Here is a 19,365-nt window from a genome sequence, read left to right as displayed (position 1 = left end):
CTTGCCATGCAAATTTGCTACAAACTGGAAAAGTGTCAACTAGAACTTGTGTTTCAAGTGCTCTGCAAGTGTACAACTTGCCAAGGAAGATGTGCAGCAAGTTCACAAGACTTACAATTCAATACTGCCACAAATGTGTGACAAGTTATCCTTGCTATCTTGGATACTTATATTTATTTACAACAGGGGTACTGTTAATATTTGGTCTGGGTATGTGAAGCAATATGCCTTAAATGTTAATTGTAGTATTTAGTACATACTAATATAATATGTACACCGGAGTTATTATAGCTGTACTTCATTATACAACTTAATGCAGGGCAATGCAAGATGAAAAATAATTTTGATGACTAATTTTTGCCTTTCCTATTGCTAGATATTTATCTATTTATGTAGAAATGTACCCTTGTAGAAAAATGTAAAATAATGCATTTGGGTGGCAAAAATATGAATGCAATCTACTCACTAGGGGAATCTAGGATGGAAAAGGACCTGGGGGTCCTAGTAGATGATAGACTCAGCAGTGGCATGCAATGCCAAGCTGCTGCTAACAAAGCAAACAAAATATTGGCATGCATTAAAAATGGGATCAACGCCAGAGATAAAACGATAATTCTCCCGCTCTACAAGACCCTGGTCCGGCCGCACCTAGAGTAAGCTGTCCAGTTCTGGGAACCAGTCCTCAGGAATGATGTACTGGAAATGGAGCGAGTACAAAGAAGGGCAACTAAGCTAATAAAGGGTCTGGAGGATCTTAGTTATGAGGAAAGGTTGCGAGCACTGAACTTATTCTCTCTGGAGAAGAGACGCTTGAGAGGGGATATGATTTCAATTTATAAATACCGTACTGGTGACCCCACAATAGGGATAAACCTTTTTCGCAGAAGGGAGTTTAACAAGACATGTGGCCACTCATTAAAATTAGAAGAAAAGAGGTTTAACCTTAAACTACGTAGAGGGTTCTTTACTGTAAGAGCGGCAAGGATGTGGAATTCCCTTCCACAGGCTGTGATCTTAGCGGGGAGCATCGATAGTTTCAAAAAACTATTAGATAAGCACCTGAAAGACCGCAACATGCAGGGATATACAATGTAATACTGACATATAATCACACACACATAGGTTGGACTTGTGTCTTTTTTCAACCTCACCTACTATGTAACTATGTAACTATATGGTTCATTTATAATTTTTTTCTGTATAGTGTATCTGTTGGTGGAGACAGTTTTTCTCTAGCATTATGTTTGAAAGATATACCCTACAGGAGGAATATAGGTCTCCACATTAAGTCTTGTATTTATTATTTGTATAATAATTTAGCAACATATATTAAAATTTGCTAACTGGCAAATTTGTAATCATTGTATTGTTTGAGAAGAACACGCAGTACAAACTATGAAAAAAGCACAAGACTCACACAGAAAGCCAAATAATGTAAAAATCAAGTTTGAACTATTTAGCTGATATATCTCTAGAGAGGAACACAACAAGAGATTTCACAGTCATGTGCCTAACTTATTGTCCAACCAGTGTTCAGTGTCATCTCTTTAACAATCAGCGGATATATCATCAATTTTGAGACAATGGTCTGATAGGGTTTATTCCAGTTGAATCTTTCCTGTTGTTTTTTCAAATTCTGAGTAATGAAAAGGAAAGACTGTCCTAATTTAACCCTATCTTCTTGCCACAACATAACATTATCCTAAAACCTAATACCTGAGGTGTCTTGGATGTTTATAAGGCCTTTTATAATTGTGATGTTAGGATGAAAGATGTGTCCACTTCCTGCAATAAATCACAATGAGACTTATTTATAAAACATCTGAAACAAGAACTGTCTGCAGTGACCCAATGCCCATATTTGTAAACTGGGCTCAAGATGTATTTTTTCCCAAGACAGTCAGAGAATGGGGAATTGCAAATCAGTTTCTATGTAGTGAATTGTACCTGTTCAGTTGATATTATCCAGCACCATGGTCTATTATGAAAACAGTGAAACGTGTCTGCTACAGAGCTCATTTACAGACACAGAAGAAAAGTGGTCCCTGTAGTAACCAATGATATTTACTGCGCAGTTTAGTGCAGCTTAGAAAATTAAAGCTGGATTCTTAGCAATACCATACCAGGTCACATGTGTTAGATTTTGAAGCCCCTCAAGTGCATGTAACTCGTAGGCTGTGGTCTGTTTGGCTATAAAACAAACCTGTCATGGCAGTCTGCCACGGACCGCAATTAAAATGTATGGGACTGCATCCACTAACATGGCGTCATGGTGAAGGCCATATTATTTCTGAAATAGCACAGGATAGCGCAGGATGAAGTGATTGCTATAAAGTGCTTGTTTGTACTAAGTTTATTCCTCTCTGTTAGGTCCCAGCATCACCAAGGCTCTGTGTATAAGGCTCTATACTTTTTAAGTATGTGTTCAAAATATATCCCATCCATCAGTATGCATGGTTTATAGTGGCTAACAATTATCCATAAACGTATCTTGTAAATATTTTATATTCTGTTTGGAATATTTTTTTTATTATTGTTAATTTAGCTCTGTTTTTTTATCAATCAGAAAAAGAAAAGCTAATTGCAGAACTAGTGGAACTGTCTAACAGTGAAATAGCTAACAAAACTCGAAAATTTCCAACTTGTCTGAATGAAAAACGAGACCTACGGTAATAGTTGCATTATATGTAATAGATAATACAGTGAAAGAAGTAGTCTCATTTTTAGTTTTTTTTTTTTTTAATTAGTGTTCTACAGTGTCCCAACTTCCTACGGGCTGTGAAAGGCTCGTTACATAGTTGGATAGGAAGTCCATCCCCCTTACGCACTGCTGTTCGACAATGCAGCTAACAAAGAGATGGCCCATTGCTTGTCTCAGACTCCAAGCACTTTCCTAAGGCAAGCACCAGCAAGTTGGATAGCAGAGGGATGGAGGGTCCCCTTGAATTCCTCTGGCTGAAGCTTGTCTTGGGAAAGTGCTTGGAGTCAGAGACAATGGAGCCATCTCCTTGATAGCTGTGTTGCTGAACAGCTGTGGGGGAGGGAGGTGTCCTGTCCAGCCAAGAAGCTAGCTCTCCACAGAACGTTTAGAAGATGGGACAAAATACTACATGTATTTTGTCCCCTGGGACACTAATAAAAAAAATTGAAATGAAACTTCTTCTCAAAGGTCAGTGTCATTTTTTACTCAGGAACTAACTGGTTTAAAGCTTATATACTGCTGTTACTTCCCTGGAAATAAAGAGAAATTACTACATGAAAATGAACTTTGTTTTATAACATCTCCTCTATCTTTTTCTCCTCTTGGCTCCTGAGACAAGCCATCTCCTGATTCTCTTCCTTCCTCTTTCCATAGCAATAATCATGAAAGAAAATGTACAACCACTGCACGTTTTTAGAACCATCATCCATTTAAAAAGTCACACGGTAACCAGATTGTGCCTGCACAATGTCTCTCATAGTTGCATAAGACAGTGCTCTAAGGGCTTGTGTAAAACCTATTTCAGTATAAAAAGCCACAATCTTATGTTCAGTTTTAAGGCAATTCTGGGAGCAAGTGTTTTGGGCGATCTCCAAGCTACTAGACTCCTTGATCCCCTTCATAGCTCGACCTGCTCACCTAAATCTCAAACCTCCAGGTTTTACAAAAAGGAGCATCAAGCTACTCCTTCACATCTTAACGACAGCTAAACAAATGTAGTACTACCCCCGAAGGAGCCGCTTGATAATTTCAGGTTCTAGGTTCTGTCTCTCAACCCCAAGAAATGTTTCAGACCCTCTGGCACACCTGGTTAAAATAATTTTACTGCAGTCACAAGATAATAGAACACCAGACTGTAGCAGGTCAAAGAGTACTTTACTAAGAGATTTTGCAATAAAGAAGACAGTAATAACCTTAAAAGGGTAGTTACCAGTAGTAAACTCTGATACTAAGCAACTAGGCACAAAAGAAATATACAACGTAATTAAATCACAGTTTAAACAACCCACAGGCTCTGAAGTAACCTATTTAGGATTACTAGCCCTTTTGCACTGAGACTTTTTCTTTTCTTTTGTTTCAGTATTTACAATATTTTTTATGTGCTAGTATGATACTAGCCCTCATGCACATGGACTTTTTTTGATTCATATATTTTTATTTGGTTCAATTTTTTTTTCATATTTTTTTTTTTTGTACCCACACTGTATTTGTCACTCATTTTATAGCTTTTTATACGTTTTAGGCAATTTTGTTTCTTCAGTTTATTCGTATTTAGTGCTCATGAGACTGCACTTTATTACATTTCATTATACTTTTATATTTTGTATGATTTTTTCATTTTGCCTTTTTGGAACTGATGACTCATTGTTTGAGCACTTTGTACTACAAGGCGGTGGGACTGTTCACCATTTATTTATTTACTTGGAGTCACCAATAAGTATTTGCTGAGTTACCACATATGTGCTAGTATGATACTAGCCCTTTTGCACTGAGATTTTTCTTTTTTTTTGTTTCAGTATTTACAATATTTTTTATGTGCTAGTATGATACTAGCCCTCATGCTCATTATACTTTTATATTTTGTATAATTTTTTCATATTTCATTCACCTCTCTATACATTTGAGCTAGCCCCTTCCCCTTCCTCTTCCCCCCTTCCTCTTGTATCACAGCGCAATCACCACTCACTTTATTCAAACCTATTTGCTCAGGTATGAAAGGGAGAAAAAATGACTTCCCGTATGTCAATCTACTTCCTTAAAATCCTGAGATCACAGGCCCAGAACATAAATGTACAATGCAGTAAATAACAATATGCAACTTTAAACTGTACACTTTTTAAATGAGAATTCTCCCTTAATACAGTATGTCCAATATTTTTCACTGAGTTCTTAGAGTTGTAGAAGAAGAAATGTGGGAGTCCTTATAGTGGAGATATCCACCAGTATCTTCAGCTAGCTCAACAAGGGCCCAAAGAGATCTCTGTGCAATAAGGCCCAGTAACAGGGGATAACTTGTGTAAAGTGTCTCCTGTGAAAGCCCTGATGAGAAGATAAAGTAAAGGTGTCTGTATGCAGTGTCTCTTTTAGTGTACAGTATGTGCTCAAGGTGGGCTTCCACCTGCTCACCAATCCTGAAGATACAGAAGCCCAAAAGGAATGGATGTCCTGGAACAGGCTCTTGAAGAACTCCCGACTGGCAGATGACGGGTCTGCGACAGGTGATCTGTGTCCGACCATGTAGCTTGCTTCCTGGAAGGGCCACCACCTTGCTCAGCGATGTCTCGCCCAGGAGGTAATAGGGAAGCACATCATCCCCTACCTCTGGCCTCCTCAAGCTCGCCCTGATAACCTTGTGGTTCCCTTGTCTGCTCCGGGCTCCTCGTGGTCTCTCTCTTTTCCAGCTCACGCCCTCTCCTTCTCCCTAGAGCCTGCTTGCTGGAGCTTGTAGTTTCCTCCCCAGGCTTGGAGAAAGGACCCCCTATCTTTGGGACTAAATGTCGCATGGTGCTTCACTCCCCTTGTTGCAGCCAATGAACCAGGGAACACAGGCTGATCTGCCCCACTCTTCTGTGGCAGTATGCAGAGGAGAGGGAGAAAAGCCAGCAGCGGCTGCTGTTTCCCTTCATCCCAGTGCAGCTGCGTGTGTGTTCTCATATGGCAGACAGAGCAGGGGGGATCGGCACACAAACAATTGCTAAAGCCTGGTTATTTCCTACCCTCACCTTGGTTGAGGCAAGAACAAGAGAAAAATTCTGTGATGTTTCATGAAAAGACTGAAGTAAAATTGACTCATAGAATGGATAAGTTCTAGCCTAACTGCCACCCATGGAGCTCTAAGTTTCTTCCTAAGGGTTTCGATCTATACCTTCTGGAGCTTTAGAGGGTAATGTGTCCATTGACAATACCTATTTCGTAGAGTGTCCATTGCAATACCTATTTTGTAACTGTCCTGCTTATACCCCTTACACCTCACACACACAGACACACTTTTCATTTACCCTAAGTAGGCTTAGTGTGATAATTTCTACATTCCTACATTCCCTTCTTTGTCCCTACCCTTTCGCTAGCTCTAAACATTAATTTGCATCACAGTTATCCATTCTCCTAGCACAAACATGTCTCATATATCCTTTCCTCTATATCATACTTTTTCTATACCCTGTGTTCAGAATTAGATTGAATATGGAACCCATTATTTCTCTTATACTTTTATTCATTATTTCAAATTCCTCACAAATTATAACATGTTTTATGTTATGTGTATCGTCTACTACCCCATTTGACAAATTCAAATGTTTGCTAATTTTATCTGCAAAACTAATAAACAGAATCAATACGTTAATATATTCCTTTATCAACCATTGAGAGAGACAGTAACAGGGTATAAGATGGGTTGTATAATGTGACCTAAAGGGGAATGGACTGTAGGTCAGCCCTAGAACCCCTCCCACATCAGACATGTCCGGTGTCCTTCTCTAGATCTGTTTTGAGATGTGTATGACTTCTTCAATCAAGTAGTTGCTGGTAAATTAGTAGACTACAGTTTTGTTTACACTAGTGTCCATTCTCTTGTAGGTAGTTCCAAATAACACATTGTCTTATACTCTGAGAATGTGTCTCTTAATGGACTCTGATAAAAGGATTTTACGGTAAACACAAAAATCCTATTAAGTACAATACTGCTGCAGAACAAATGTATTAATTGAGAAAACAGGATGCAAGAAATATGGAAAGGCTGGCTGTATATCTTATGATTACATTAAAAAGTAACTCTTTGCAGGAACCAAGTCATGAAAATAAAACAGAACTCATCAAAAGATGCTTCTGAAATGAAGTGCTGTACTGGATGTGTTCATAGTATTAAGTTGGTAAGTCTTCTTTTATGTTACTATTTTCATCTCATTATGCTTATCTTTCATTTATAAGACATATAAAGGCATTTATAAGGTATCATCCATTCAATACATTACAGTACACAATGTGAACAATAATTCCTTTGCCTATTAGAACAAATGGAGGACAGCGCACAAGTGTAAATAAGTGCTCTGTGCAATTTGTGCAACACAAACATATAAATTGCACTCTTGAACAGTTTTTTAATTCAGTGATTTCTTCCGTGCTTCAATCCAGCACCGTGAGCCATCACCCCCCTTTAAAACTCACCAGATAACCATGACCTCTCGCTTCAGAGAAGGTCTATATGCGCTTTGTCCCACAAGACTAAGGCATCCCAAAGGCCCCTTTCACACTGGGGCGTCGGCGGTAAAGCACCGCTAAAATTTTAGCTATTTTTAGCGGTGCTTTACCGTCGTATTTGTGGGGGTATTCAGCCGCTAGCGGGGCGATTTTAACCCCTGCTAGTGGACGAATAAGGGTTAAAACCACTCACAAAGTACTGCTGCAGCAGCGCTTTGCCGGCGGTATAGCCACGCTGCCCCATTGATTTCAATGGGCAGGAGCGGTGGAGGAGCGGTATACACACCGCTCCTTCACTGCTCCAAAGATGCTGCTAGCAGGACTTTTTTTACCGTTCTGCCAGCGCACCACTCTAATGTGAAAGCCCTCGGGCTTTCACACTGAAGAGACAGGAGCGGCTCTTTCAGGGCGGTTTGCAGGCGCTATTTTTAGCGCTGTAGCGCCTGCAAAGCGCCCCAGTGAGAAAGGGGTCTATGGGGGAGAGGGCAGCCAGGAGGGGAAGAGAGAGAGTCATGCCGCGTACACACGATTGGACTTTCCGCCAACAAAACCGTGGATTTTTGTTCGAAGGATGTTGGCTCAAACTTATCTTGCATACACATGGTCACACAAATATTGGCCAAAAATTCAGAACGTGGGAACGCAGTGACGTACAAGACGTATGACAAGCCGAGAAAAAGGAAGTTCAATAGCTCCTTCTGCTTGATTCAGAGCATGCATGAACTTGTGTGCGACGGACTTGTGTACACACGATCGGACTTTCCGACAGCAAGTTTTGTTGCGGAAAATTTGAGAACCTGCTCTCAAACATTTTTTGGCGGAAAGTCCGACAGCAAATGTCAGATGGAGCATACACACGGTCGGACTTTCCGACACCAAGCTCACATCCAACATTTCCCGTCGGAAAGTCCGACCGTGTGTACGCGACATAAGAGGTTGGGCAGAGTATGGGAACAGACAAAAGCAACATCAGGAACAAGAATGGAGGGAAGAAAATGGAAGAAAAATGTTGTAGAGGAGGAAGGAAGAAGGGGCAGAGCTACAGGAAGTGACGTAGTTCTGTTCTGTTGGAGACACCCGGAAGTGGTGAGATACTCGAAGCAGACCATGTTCGCACTAAGGTGTAGTGGAGCTGGCCCGTAATAATACAAAGCTGTTTTACTCGGGTGCAGGGCGGAATGCACAAACATATAGTTTTTCTCCCCTCTGATTTTATGATAATCCTGGCAATACTGTGAGGAAGAAGTGATTATATTCTGGATGCCTTAGACCCCTTTGGGGGACAAAGTGCATATAGACCTACTTGAAAGCGAGAGGTCATGGTTATCTGGTGAGTTTTTAAGTGTGGTGGTGGCTCACGGTGGTGGTTTAAAGCTTGGAAGAAATCACTGAATTAAAGAGAGTCCCGGAGCTAATGGAAAAACAATGGGCGCAGGGACGGCATGACAGTGCTGGACAGCACAGTTGCCGTTTTAAGGAAAGGTTTCCCCTTTTAGAAAAGGGGAGGGGCTGGGCGAGGTCACAGTCCATAGTAATAGGAAGGGATAGGGGGAATTGACGTCAGTCGGAGAGCGGAGGAGGAAGAGATTCCCACCCACTCGCCCTAGGTTCATCCATGTGGGGTAACGGAGGGGTCAGGCTGACTCGGCAGTGTTAGGTAGGAGAAGTTATAGGTTACATGTATGGAACATGTGGTACCCATCCAGGGGATGGAGGTTGTTTTCTGGTACCCATCCATGGGATGGGGGTTGTTCTGGTACCCATCCATGGAAGGATGGGGGTTGATTTTGGGTACTTTTAGGTTACGAGGGGTTAACCCCGAAGGGGTAAAAAGGTTAGGTCACTGTGAAGGTTGGGGTACCGCCTCCGAGTCAGGGGTTTCCGACTGGAGGCTTAAAGTTCAAAGAAGTTGTTCGCAGTGACCAGTGGTATGGTTGTTTTCTTACATTAGCCCTAAAAGTTTATTATGAAAATGTTATGGTTATTTATGATGTTATTTATGTGACTTTATAATTTGTTAATAAATAAGGCCGTAAAGGCCATTTACTCCAAGAACTGGGTTGAGTCATTTTATGATGGTTTGGAGGGGGGGTAAAATTTGGGATAAAGGGGGGTGTTATCAGGAGACTGGGCTTAAGTCCTACAAATGTCAAGAACTGTTCAAGAGTGCAGTTTATATGTTTGTGTTGCACAAATTGCACTGAGCACTTTATATAGTGGAATTAATACATTACATTAAAAACGACATCTGAAATCTGCATTTTAAATGGATATTTTTTGTAGTACTTTTATGGACAGTTCATATTGTGTTGTGAATAATGCAGTTTGCACTTTATTTATGTATGAGTTTTATATGATTAGTTATAGAAGCGCTGTATATTTAGAGCACTGTTAATTGTAAATAAGGCCTCTTGCACACAGGCTGTTAAAATAACGTTATGAAAATGCCAGTATCTTTGCAGTGATTTTTTAAAACTTTTTTCAGTGTTTTTGCAATAGCGTTTTTGAGCGTTTTTCCGCGTTTGCGTTTTTTAGCGTTTTTTTTTTTCAAATTTTTTTTTTCAATGGATCAAAAACGTTAAAAAATGTTGGTGAATGACTTTTCTGAGCGTTTTTGAGCGTTTTTGAGCGTTAGAGCGTTTTTACAGCTGAAAAACGTCTCTCAGAACCCACTGGTCCTGTTTTTTTTTTTTTACAGCTTAAAAACGCCTATGCCACTTGCAGCTCAAAAACGCCTAGGTGGGCATGAAGCCATAGACTAACACAGACAGGCCATTTTAAGCTGCAAAAAAAGATAAAAAAAAGCAGCTGTAAAAACGTCCGTGTGCATGAGGCCTAAGAGTTACTGTGGATATCTTGCTGCATAACTGTCTGTCTTCAAGACAATCATTGGGAAGTAGGTACCCATGGGCATTCTAAACTACTGGTAATATGTTTGGTTCTTTTCTCCTTTTCAACAAATGTAGGATGGGGCCTGCTTTTTCCTGTGTGATAATAAGATCCCTACAACTGCCAGCAGCATCTCCCCCTACTCAAAGATCAGAAATTGCCCACCTATTGCAAACATGGCTTGAAAAAAAATTTATCCCATGGTGTTATTGTACCAGTCTTAGTCATGTTGCTAAATTTAATTTGTTTTGCTAGCCACCAGGGTGTACATAAAGCATTTGACACCCGGGGTGGATCCTCTATCAGGTACCCCCCATCTGCCCCCCCCCTCCACCTCTGGTCACTCACTGTCCTTTCTGGTCACCCTCCGTCCCCTCTGGTCACTTTCTGTTCCATTCCAGTCATTCTCTGCCACCTTCTAGTCACTCTCGGCCCTCTCTGGTTACTTTCTGTCCCTCTATGGTCACTCTCTGCCCTCTATGGTCACTTTCTGCCCTCTATGGTCACTCTCTGTCCCCTTCTGGTCACTCTCTGTCCCCTTCTGGTCACTCTCTTTTTCCCTCTGGTCACTTATCTCCTTTGGTCACTTTCTGTCTGCCCTGGTCAATCTGTACTCTCTGGTCACCCTCTGTCCTCTTCTGGTCACTCTTCATCTCCTCTGGCCAAGTCTTGCCACCTGTGCACATTCTCTGTCCCCTATGGTCACTCTCTATCCCTTTTTAGTCACTTTTGGCCCCCTCGGATTACTCTGTCCTCTATGGTCACTCTCTGCCCCCTCATTGCACTCTCTGCCCCCTCATTGCATTCTCTGCCCTCTCTGGTCACTCTCTGGTCACTCTCTGCCCTCTCTGGTCACTTTCTCCCCCCTCATTTTACTCTCTCCCCCTCATTTCACTCTCTGCCCTCTCTGGTCACTCTCTGGTCACTCTCTGCCCCCTTATTTCACTCTCTGACCTCTCTGGTCACTCTCTGCCCCCTCATTTCATTCTCTGACCTCTCTGGTCACTCTCTGCCCACTCCTCTCACTCTCTGCCCTCCCTGGTCACTCTCTGCCCCCTAATTTCCCTCTCTGCCCTCTCTGGTCACTCTCTGTCCTCTCTGGTCACTCTCTGCTCTACACAACCCTCTCCCCCTATACACCACCTTCCTGGCCAGGTCCACCAGGCACAGCACACAGCCCAGCAAAGACTGTTGGAAGCTCGATAGTCCCACAGACACTGCAGCAATGTGATCAGATGAGATCTGGTCCAGTGGAGCCCCTTCCCCAGATGAACAGCTGCCCAGAGCCTGGAGGAGCAGCAGGATGGGGGCGTTGGGCTGCCCCCCCAAGCGGCACCCCCCAAGCCCCCCCCCCCATTGATATGCCACTGGCTAGCCACATACTAAGAAGAAAAGCTACAGGGGAGAGATAATGGAAGTTAAGTTATTTGATGTGCTTACATAGATGCAGAACCTATTAGAACAGTTAATAGGTGTAGAGTAGGATAGACAGGTTATTCAGTTTCTGCATTTCATACATTACCATCACATCAAATATCAATCAAAAGTTATACAAATAGAACATATCAAAAAATAACAAATACTTTTTATTTGAATGCAATAAATGGCTACCTAAAATGGATGTAAACCCCCACATATACCCAGTGAAGTGAACAGCCTCAGATGATATACAGAGATGAAACAAATCTCCCTATATAGGTTTTACATGTATATCTGCTGTCTTCATCTGTATATATCCTTTAGAAAGTGCTCTTCATGTTAAACTTTTTCTCTTCCTGGTTACCACTGGGAGTGGATTATTGGCATACAGCCAAGACAGCTGGTTGGAGGAAAGGCACACACCCCCTCTCCTCATAGGCAAAGGAAGAAAGGAATGTGGAGAGCTCTGCTCTTAGAGAGCAAGCTGACTGCTAATCTATTTATAGCACCCTCCCCGACACAAACTTCTATCTCTTGTTTTGGAGAACGTGTGAGAAGTTATCAGACTGATAACAGAGCTACGGAGTAAGAGACAGGTACGGGACATAGTGCTTTGAAGAGAGATAAGAAAACACTACAGATATGTGTGCCCAACTCAAATTTCAGGACTCAGGTTTACATCAACTTTAAAGTGGTTCTAAAGACTAAAGGTTTTTTCACTTTAATGCATTGTATGAATTAAACCACTTTCCCTATATGGACATACCCATACATCATCTGGTTTAGTAGTTCTACCAGGATCAATGCTGCAGTCATGACCCTGGTATCTTTCTTCTGTAGGCAATGATGAATAATGTAACAAAAAACACTGCACAGAGAAAATATGTATGACGTTTGTTATTTTATTTTAAAATAGTAATGCTTTACAATCACTTTAAATAATGTATACTATAATAAATAGTAAGCTCTGATATCCACTTCCTAAAAAGAATCCATCATAAATAGTGTGGGCTGACCAACAATGGTTTTGCAATTTTGAGAGGTCACCATGTTTACAGGCATACAACGCACAGGCTGATTCAGTGGTACAAGTGAAACATTGCTTTCGGGTACCATGCAGCTGACAGGGCAGCTGTTTTGACATTACATTTGACTTCTTTAAAAGAAAAAAAGGCTGGAATTTATTCTTAAAGATTTGTGACTAACGTTTATTTTAGAACCAAGCTTATAGTCTAGAATTAGGGCTGGGGTTCTTCATAAAGCTTTGTAGGAGAGGATTTCCCATAGGATAGATGTACATTATTTTTGTTTTCTTTCTTGTGCCAACTAAAATATTTTCACATATAGCTCACAATACCCTTTCAGAGCATTCCTTTTGATGCACAAAAATGTACTGGTCTTTCCAGGAAAACACATTTCTGATTATTATTTACATGGGGAACAGTACAAATTCCCTAAAGAGTTTGTGGTAGACCAGGACCTTGCAAAGCCACTATTGTTCAGAATAGTTTAAAGTAGATTTAAACCTTAAAGTGATTTGTAAACCTTCATTTTTTTTTTTTAAATAACAAACATATCTTACTTACATCCACTGTGCAGTTTGTTTTGCACAGTGTGGCCCCGATCCTCCTCTTCTGGGGTCCCCAGGCAGCTCTCGTGGCTCCTCCTTGCATCGGTTAACTAACCCCCTGGGAGAAGCGTTCTCCCTGAGGATTACCTTGCGTGTGCGCTCCCGAGTCCAGCATTTGTGTCCATAGACACGGAATGCCAGACTCGGCCTCTCCCCCCAGCGCCCGTGTCATTGGATTTGATTGAAAGCAGCAGGTGCCAATGGCTGCGCTGTTATCAATCTATCCAACCAAGAGCTGAGAATCCTGGGCAGAGAAGAAGAGCGCGTCTCCGCCATGGGATATCAGGGCTCAGGTGAGTAAAACGGGGAGGCTAGGGGGCCGGTCAATGTCAGAAGATTTTTCACCTTAATGCATAGGATGCATTAAGGTTTAAAAACACAAGGGTTTACAACCCCTTTAACTGACATTTGGCTAAATGTGTCATTGCCATTTTTTAATTGTGAAATATACTTTCACTTTTTTTATCCTTTCTTGCTGCTTGTACTTCTGTTTCCCCCTGGCCTTTTAAGTTATTTCAAACATGCACTTGCTCCAGCTTTGGCTACACATAAATTGCTCTTGACTAGCTTTCCGATGGTGACAACACTGAACCATGTTTGCACAATGTCCACTTGCAGTCACTACCAGGGGTGCAGGTGTCAGGGTGACCACAAAGGAGCATAAATGGGAGACAGTTTTCAACCGTAATAGGTAATGTCTGAACAAGAACCTTCATGGCAAGATCACAAAGTATTGTTTAATCAATGCTGCATATTTAAAGAGATTGAAGACCCTTTTGAAATGTCAATAATATGTGAAACCTTATATATGATTTTAATGATCAACCTCTTGGCACCGAAAGTACGCATATATATGCGGCCTCTTGGCAGATGTACTTTAATGCCAAGCGGGCACATAGATGTGGCCCTGTGTAAACAACTTACCATGCTCAGAGTCCACTCCCTGCAGGCTTCCAACACGGTAGACGACCGGGATCGGTAAGCTCTCGATGCATACATGTGATCGTGAGCTTTCCGATCATGTGACCACTGTGACAGCCAATCACAGTGTTCACATGACCCGAATGCCCGCCTCCGACTTTTAAAACTCTAAAAGGGGTTAAGTCTACATCTACAGTAAAGTATCAGCATTTAATATTGTGTGATTATTTAGTTTCCATTGTACCACTTTAGCTCATCTATTTTCCTAATTTTTCCAATGTTTTTTCAATCAGTCCTTTCAGAGGTTCAAGCAAGCCGCCTTAGATGTTTTTGAAATATTAGAACTTTGGCATAGTACCTTGAAAATCATAGAAGGAAAATTTGGGTCAAGTATTCTGTCATACTTTGTTTTCCTCAAATGGCTCCTGCTTTTCAACATCTTCTCATTTGTGGTGAACTTCAGTTTTATAACTATTCCACAGTTTGTTGACATGCCACCCAACAACTTATCATTTTCTGGTCTGGAACTTCTTACGGGAGCTGTAAGTACAACAATGCCTTTCCCAAAGACTTGTATTATTCATTGTATGGTATGTCATTTTTCCTTATGTTACCCTGCAATTACATTTTCTGCTGAATCGTGTTTCCTAGTGTGTGCCTGCTTTGGATAACATTTTTGTTAAGGTTGTAGAGTGATAGAAATTTTGCATAAAAATATTAAACACCCATGAATCCCATGAGGATCCACTGTACTAAAGTTTCAGGTAGGGTTTGAGAAGATAACCATGGGGGAGGAGAAGTAGAAGTAGTGCAATTAAGTCTATAGCAATTGAGCCCTATAAGCATAAGGTACAGACTGATGGGATAGGGGGTCTCTCAGACCAGCCTAGTTGACTGACTAATCTTAAAGCTGATGTCCATGTTTTAGTGAACTTTAAATAGTTCCTTTTAACCAAGCTGGTCTAAAGTAACTATTTACTATTTACCTCACTACTAGCACAATAAGCAATTTTTAGATTAGCAGCTGTGTGCACTGTATGTATGTTTGTAGCCTCAGATGTGTTCTGGCAGTGGGACAGGAACTGTGGCTGAGGCAGAGATTTTGACATCATCTCGTCTCCGCTTTGCCTCAGCCAATCACAAGATGCTTTGCATTCATAGAATTCAAAAGCTTGTTGTTAATGGCTGAGCAATGTTCAGCCTGATTCGACTTTGTTTCCAGGAGCAGGACAGTAAGTTATCATCTCGCTGCCAGAACACAGCACTGTATACTGTATGTAGCTGTGGCTACATACAGGTCTCAAAGTGCACACAGCCAATGCATCTCTTGGTGAATTAAATACAGCAATTCATTTGGACCAGCTTGGTCCAAACAAACTATGTAACTTCACTAAAATATGGAAATTAGCTTTAAGCTTTTCATTCAGCCAGTGGCTGTAGCCACTGATCAAAAAAAGTTTTCCTACATTCAAATGATCGACCTCTGTCGAGCAGGTATGGCCACACGCTGATCGAAACTGGGCCAGTCACTGGTGAACTGACCAAATTTTCACCTGTCTATGGCCAACTTTAGTTTAATACTACCAAGAACAGACATCGTAGCTACAAAAGACACTCCCAGATGGGATAGAGACATTAATAAAAAAAGTTTACCTTACTTTCTGTTACTCTGACCTTCAATGTTTTACATTCAATATGAATATGTCAGTGCATTCACCTTATGAATAGTGCCTGTTGCACTCTGTATTTGTATGTCTCTTTTTCATTATGCTCAATAAAACTTTCTTTTTTGATAAAAAAAAAAAAAAAAAGTTTACCTACTCTGGTTTTAGTGTAACTAGGTGACTAGACAAACTGTAGCCCTTTTACTGCCAGCGTTCAGGACCCTAGAGAGGATATACTAAACAGGACAAAAACTTAAACTGTACAGGGCAGCAACAATGAGAATGCAGCTTTATTGCCCTAGCAGGTAAGGCAGCAGTTCTTTGTATGACTGACCATCAGCAGTGTGGTTTATAGAAAGCGTGGTGTCACTTCTTACAGTCCTGCTGTCCTGGTAGTAGATGACAAGTGGAATCATATGCTGCCTTCATACATCTTTTGGAAACTGCAGTGGTGTGTCCCAGACTTTCTACTGGAGTTCTATTTAGCTGGCACAGCCATGGTGATGTCCCCCATGCCTCATCACTCCTCTAATGGACATCACCATGGCTAATGATTCACTTGCTCTGCCAGGCTAATATTTTTATTTACCCATTGTATATGTGAGCTATTAAAATCTGATCCAAAGGCCCACTTACATGTTCATTACATGCAGTGTGCAGCAGACATTCCTAAAAAAAGCATGGGCATCCTTACATTGGATTATGTTCAGGACCTTGGCGGCATTCAATAGGTATCCTGCTTTTAACATATTAGTGCATTATCTGGTGGGAATCCCTGGCCAGTGACATTACTGGCTTTTTAAAGAAGTAGTATGTGTCCTTCTTAGTTTCTACCCTAATAAGGAAACAGTGTACATATTAGAGCAGCAACGTCGCACAGGGGATGACCACTGAGAAAGAACATATTGCTGGGAGCTTGGGCTGCAACATGCCATGTGTTGTAGGGCCAGGGCAGGAAGTGAGCAGCAAGCCTGCACAGCTCCCTTTTTGCATTGCTTTTACTGTGCATGTTCCATTCCTCCTGCATTGTGCTTACACAGTTTCACAATCTTTCCCACCATCCTCCCACAGCCTGCACCAATGCTACCAAACATTGCTGCAGAGAAAAGGCATGGGCTACCTACTGCTTTATAATAACAAGGTCACCGACAGCTATATAACCTCCCCTGCTCCTGCAGCTGATTGGCACTGCTTGGGAGACCTGCAGTCTTACACACTTCCACTATATCGGATCATAGGTGCAGAGGGGGCAGGCCTTCTTGGCTTCCTATCCACTAACATCCTTAGGACAACTTGTAATGCCCCTACCGAAGGGCCTAACACTGACGGTCTGGATTGTTGCCCCCTGTTAGAGTCCTCATGCTCTTTTGAGTCTACCCTAACTCTCTCAAGTGTGACTTCCTTCTCTGTATTCTCTAGCAAGGAGTTTTCTGCAACCATGTCTGACTTCATGGCTAAAATCACTACCATGATAGCTGACTCAACTGAGCTTCTTTTCATTTTCCTGTATGGTTGACTTTGAATGAGTTTGTGCATGAGGAGCCTTATTCTGCCGACACTACTCCTAGGCTTAAGGAAACTATTTCAGTCATTATGACACAGTACACACACACACCTAGAGCTGGAGCAGCTTCCAAATTCTTTAAGGTTACCAGTCTATGCTCCCTCAAAAGCCCCCAGCCTGCCAAAACCATCCCAGTTCACTTGCTACTAAAATCCTTTTGTATGGAGAGTGTCAAAATACAGAATAAACTATTTATCATTACCTTAAGAAATGCTCTTTATGGATCCAGCCTTTTTTTTTCCTAACAAGACTCTTTTCCCGTGGAGGACATTCCAGTGTTTGAAAAACTTCATTCTTCCTAACAGGTGCTGCCTTACAAGCAGTCATTGCTGTGATGTCCATCTTCCAGACCCTGGTTGTATGATCCAAGGTTATGTCTAGAGATCCAGGTTCAACCTTTACTGATCCTTTAGTTCTTCCACAATAGGAACTTATGCCTATTTCCCTGCACTACGGTCATACACTTGATATCTAGAATGGGCCTCATGTCTATACATATGTGGAGGACCCTTTGGCTTAAATGCTGGTCTATGAAACAGTGCAAAAAAATGCCTATTGTGCATGGGCTTACTATCAAAGGGCATAAGGAGGCGAAGCCTGGAACAAATCTTCTAACTCAGAAGCTAAGAATAGCCTTTTTTTTTTTATTTATTTATTTTTTATTTCTCCCAGTCCTCTAGGTCCAAGCCCAAGCCTAGGATAACCAAAGCCTGCAAGCAAGTCCTCCTAGCAATGAAGGGAGTCCCCCACTTGGCGTCTGTTAGCCTTTTCTACCACTTGAACCGAAAACATCTTGGATGCAAGGTGACAGCTAGAGTTTCAAACTCTACCTCCACCCTACTTCATGATGTCAAGCCTGTCAACATCCCTGCAAGGATGAGCATAACTCCACAAATCTCTGGAAGAGGAGTCATAGCCAGGGTCCCGGAAAAAGAGGTTTCATGGTTTCTACCGAAACCTATTTACTGTCCCCAAAGCAAAAGGGGGCATTTGCCCAATTCTGGATCTAAAGGCACTTAAACTTTTCATTCAAGTGCAAAAACTTCTATAGACAGCAGTATAGCCTTCTTGTCTCAGAATTACCCCTGTGTCCCCTAATGAACTCCAAGAAAAGGAAATCCTGTTTTATTATTGTATATGATGCCTTACTGCATTACAGTATTAGATAATGAGCGTTAAATTATGCTTTTAAGAAAAGATTTTGTGGGTGGATGTTAAATCGCTAGCGAGCTTCTAATGTTACAGACTTTACCAGTCTATCTTACTCTCATAAATGTAACCCCCTTCCATACATTTAGGCTAAAATTGTTTCATTGTTTTTTTGGGATTACACAGTGGGAACTAGGAACCAGTGGCAGCAGGTGCTCAATTTTCTTTGGGGGGGGCGCCTGTGGCCTTCCCGGCCAGCCAGGCGACCAACTAACCACCCCCACACTCCACGCTCACTCACTGATTCCCCCCCAACCACCTCATCACTCGCCTGTCGCCCGACAGGCCCCTCGCCAGCCCCTGCACTTACCCCACCCAGGTCTCTTCCAGGGTTCCAGTGGTCACTTCTCCTCCTGGGCCAATCAGGACTTAGGACCCATGGCCAATCGGGTCTTAGGACTCCCAGCCAATCGGGCCTGCTTCCTGATTGGTCAGGAGGAGTAAAAAGGATGACATTAGCAAATATTAATTCGCTAATGTCACACAACTGGGTGGGCTCAGGGCGTAAAGAGCCCACCCTTTTTGAAGCCAATTAGAGCCTCTGGCTCTAATCGTGTGCTTCTGAGAAAAAAACAACCCATTGGAATCCATGTGTCCGGTGCCCTGCATGCAGATTAGGGGCCAGGCGCATGGATGGGGGGGGGCGCCTATGCACCCTGCATAAGCGGCCGCCACTGCTAGGAACTTTGCGCTAGAGTTTGGACAGACAAAAATAAAGATCAGACATTGTGTCTTTGCTGCTTGGCTTGATCAGCAAATGCAGATGCATTTTGCACAGATATAAGAACCCACCAGGAATCATGTCTGCTTTCAGCATTGATTAGAAAAACATTATGGTCACACTGCAGTTGGATGTCACATGAGCCATATGATATGACCAACAGGAAAGGGG

At 41.9% G+C, this 19,365-nt stretch overlaps 1 protein-coding gene across 3 annotated transcripts in view; it reads left to right on the top strand.

Annotated features, from left to right (window-relative positions):
* TMC5 (transmembrane channel like 5) overlaps nucleotides 1–19,365 on the top strand; it is a 276,225-nt gene that overhangs the window by 92,726 nt on the left and 164,134 nt on the right. For all 3 annotated transcript variants that reach the window (XM_073591105.1, XM_073591106.1, XM_073591108.1), the window contains exons 6-8: nucleotides 2,567–2,669; nucleotides 6,762–6,849; nucleotides 14,330–14,578. In XM_073591105.1, coding sequence (XP_073447206.1) covers nucleotides 2,567–2,669; nucleotides 6,762–6,849; nucleotides 14,330–14,578 — 440 coding nt within the window. The remainder of the gene's footprint in view (nucleotides 1–2,566; nucleotides 2,670–6,761; nucleotides 6,850–14,329; nucleotides 14,579–19,365) is intronic.

This window comes from Aquarana catesbeiana, linkage group LG06, assembly GCF_042186555.1.
Source record: "Aquarana catesbeiana isolate 2022-GZ linkage group LG06, ASM4218655v1, whole genome shotgun sequence".
Classification (NCBI taxonomy): domain Eukaryota; kingdom Metazoa; phylum Chordata; class Amphibia; order Anura; family Ranidae; genus Aquarana; species Aquarana catesbeiana.
Note: the sequence above shows the minus strand (reverse complement) of the source record. Positions and strands in the feature narration are given on the sequence as shown.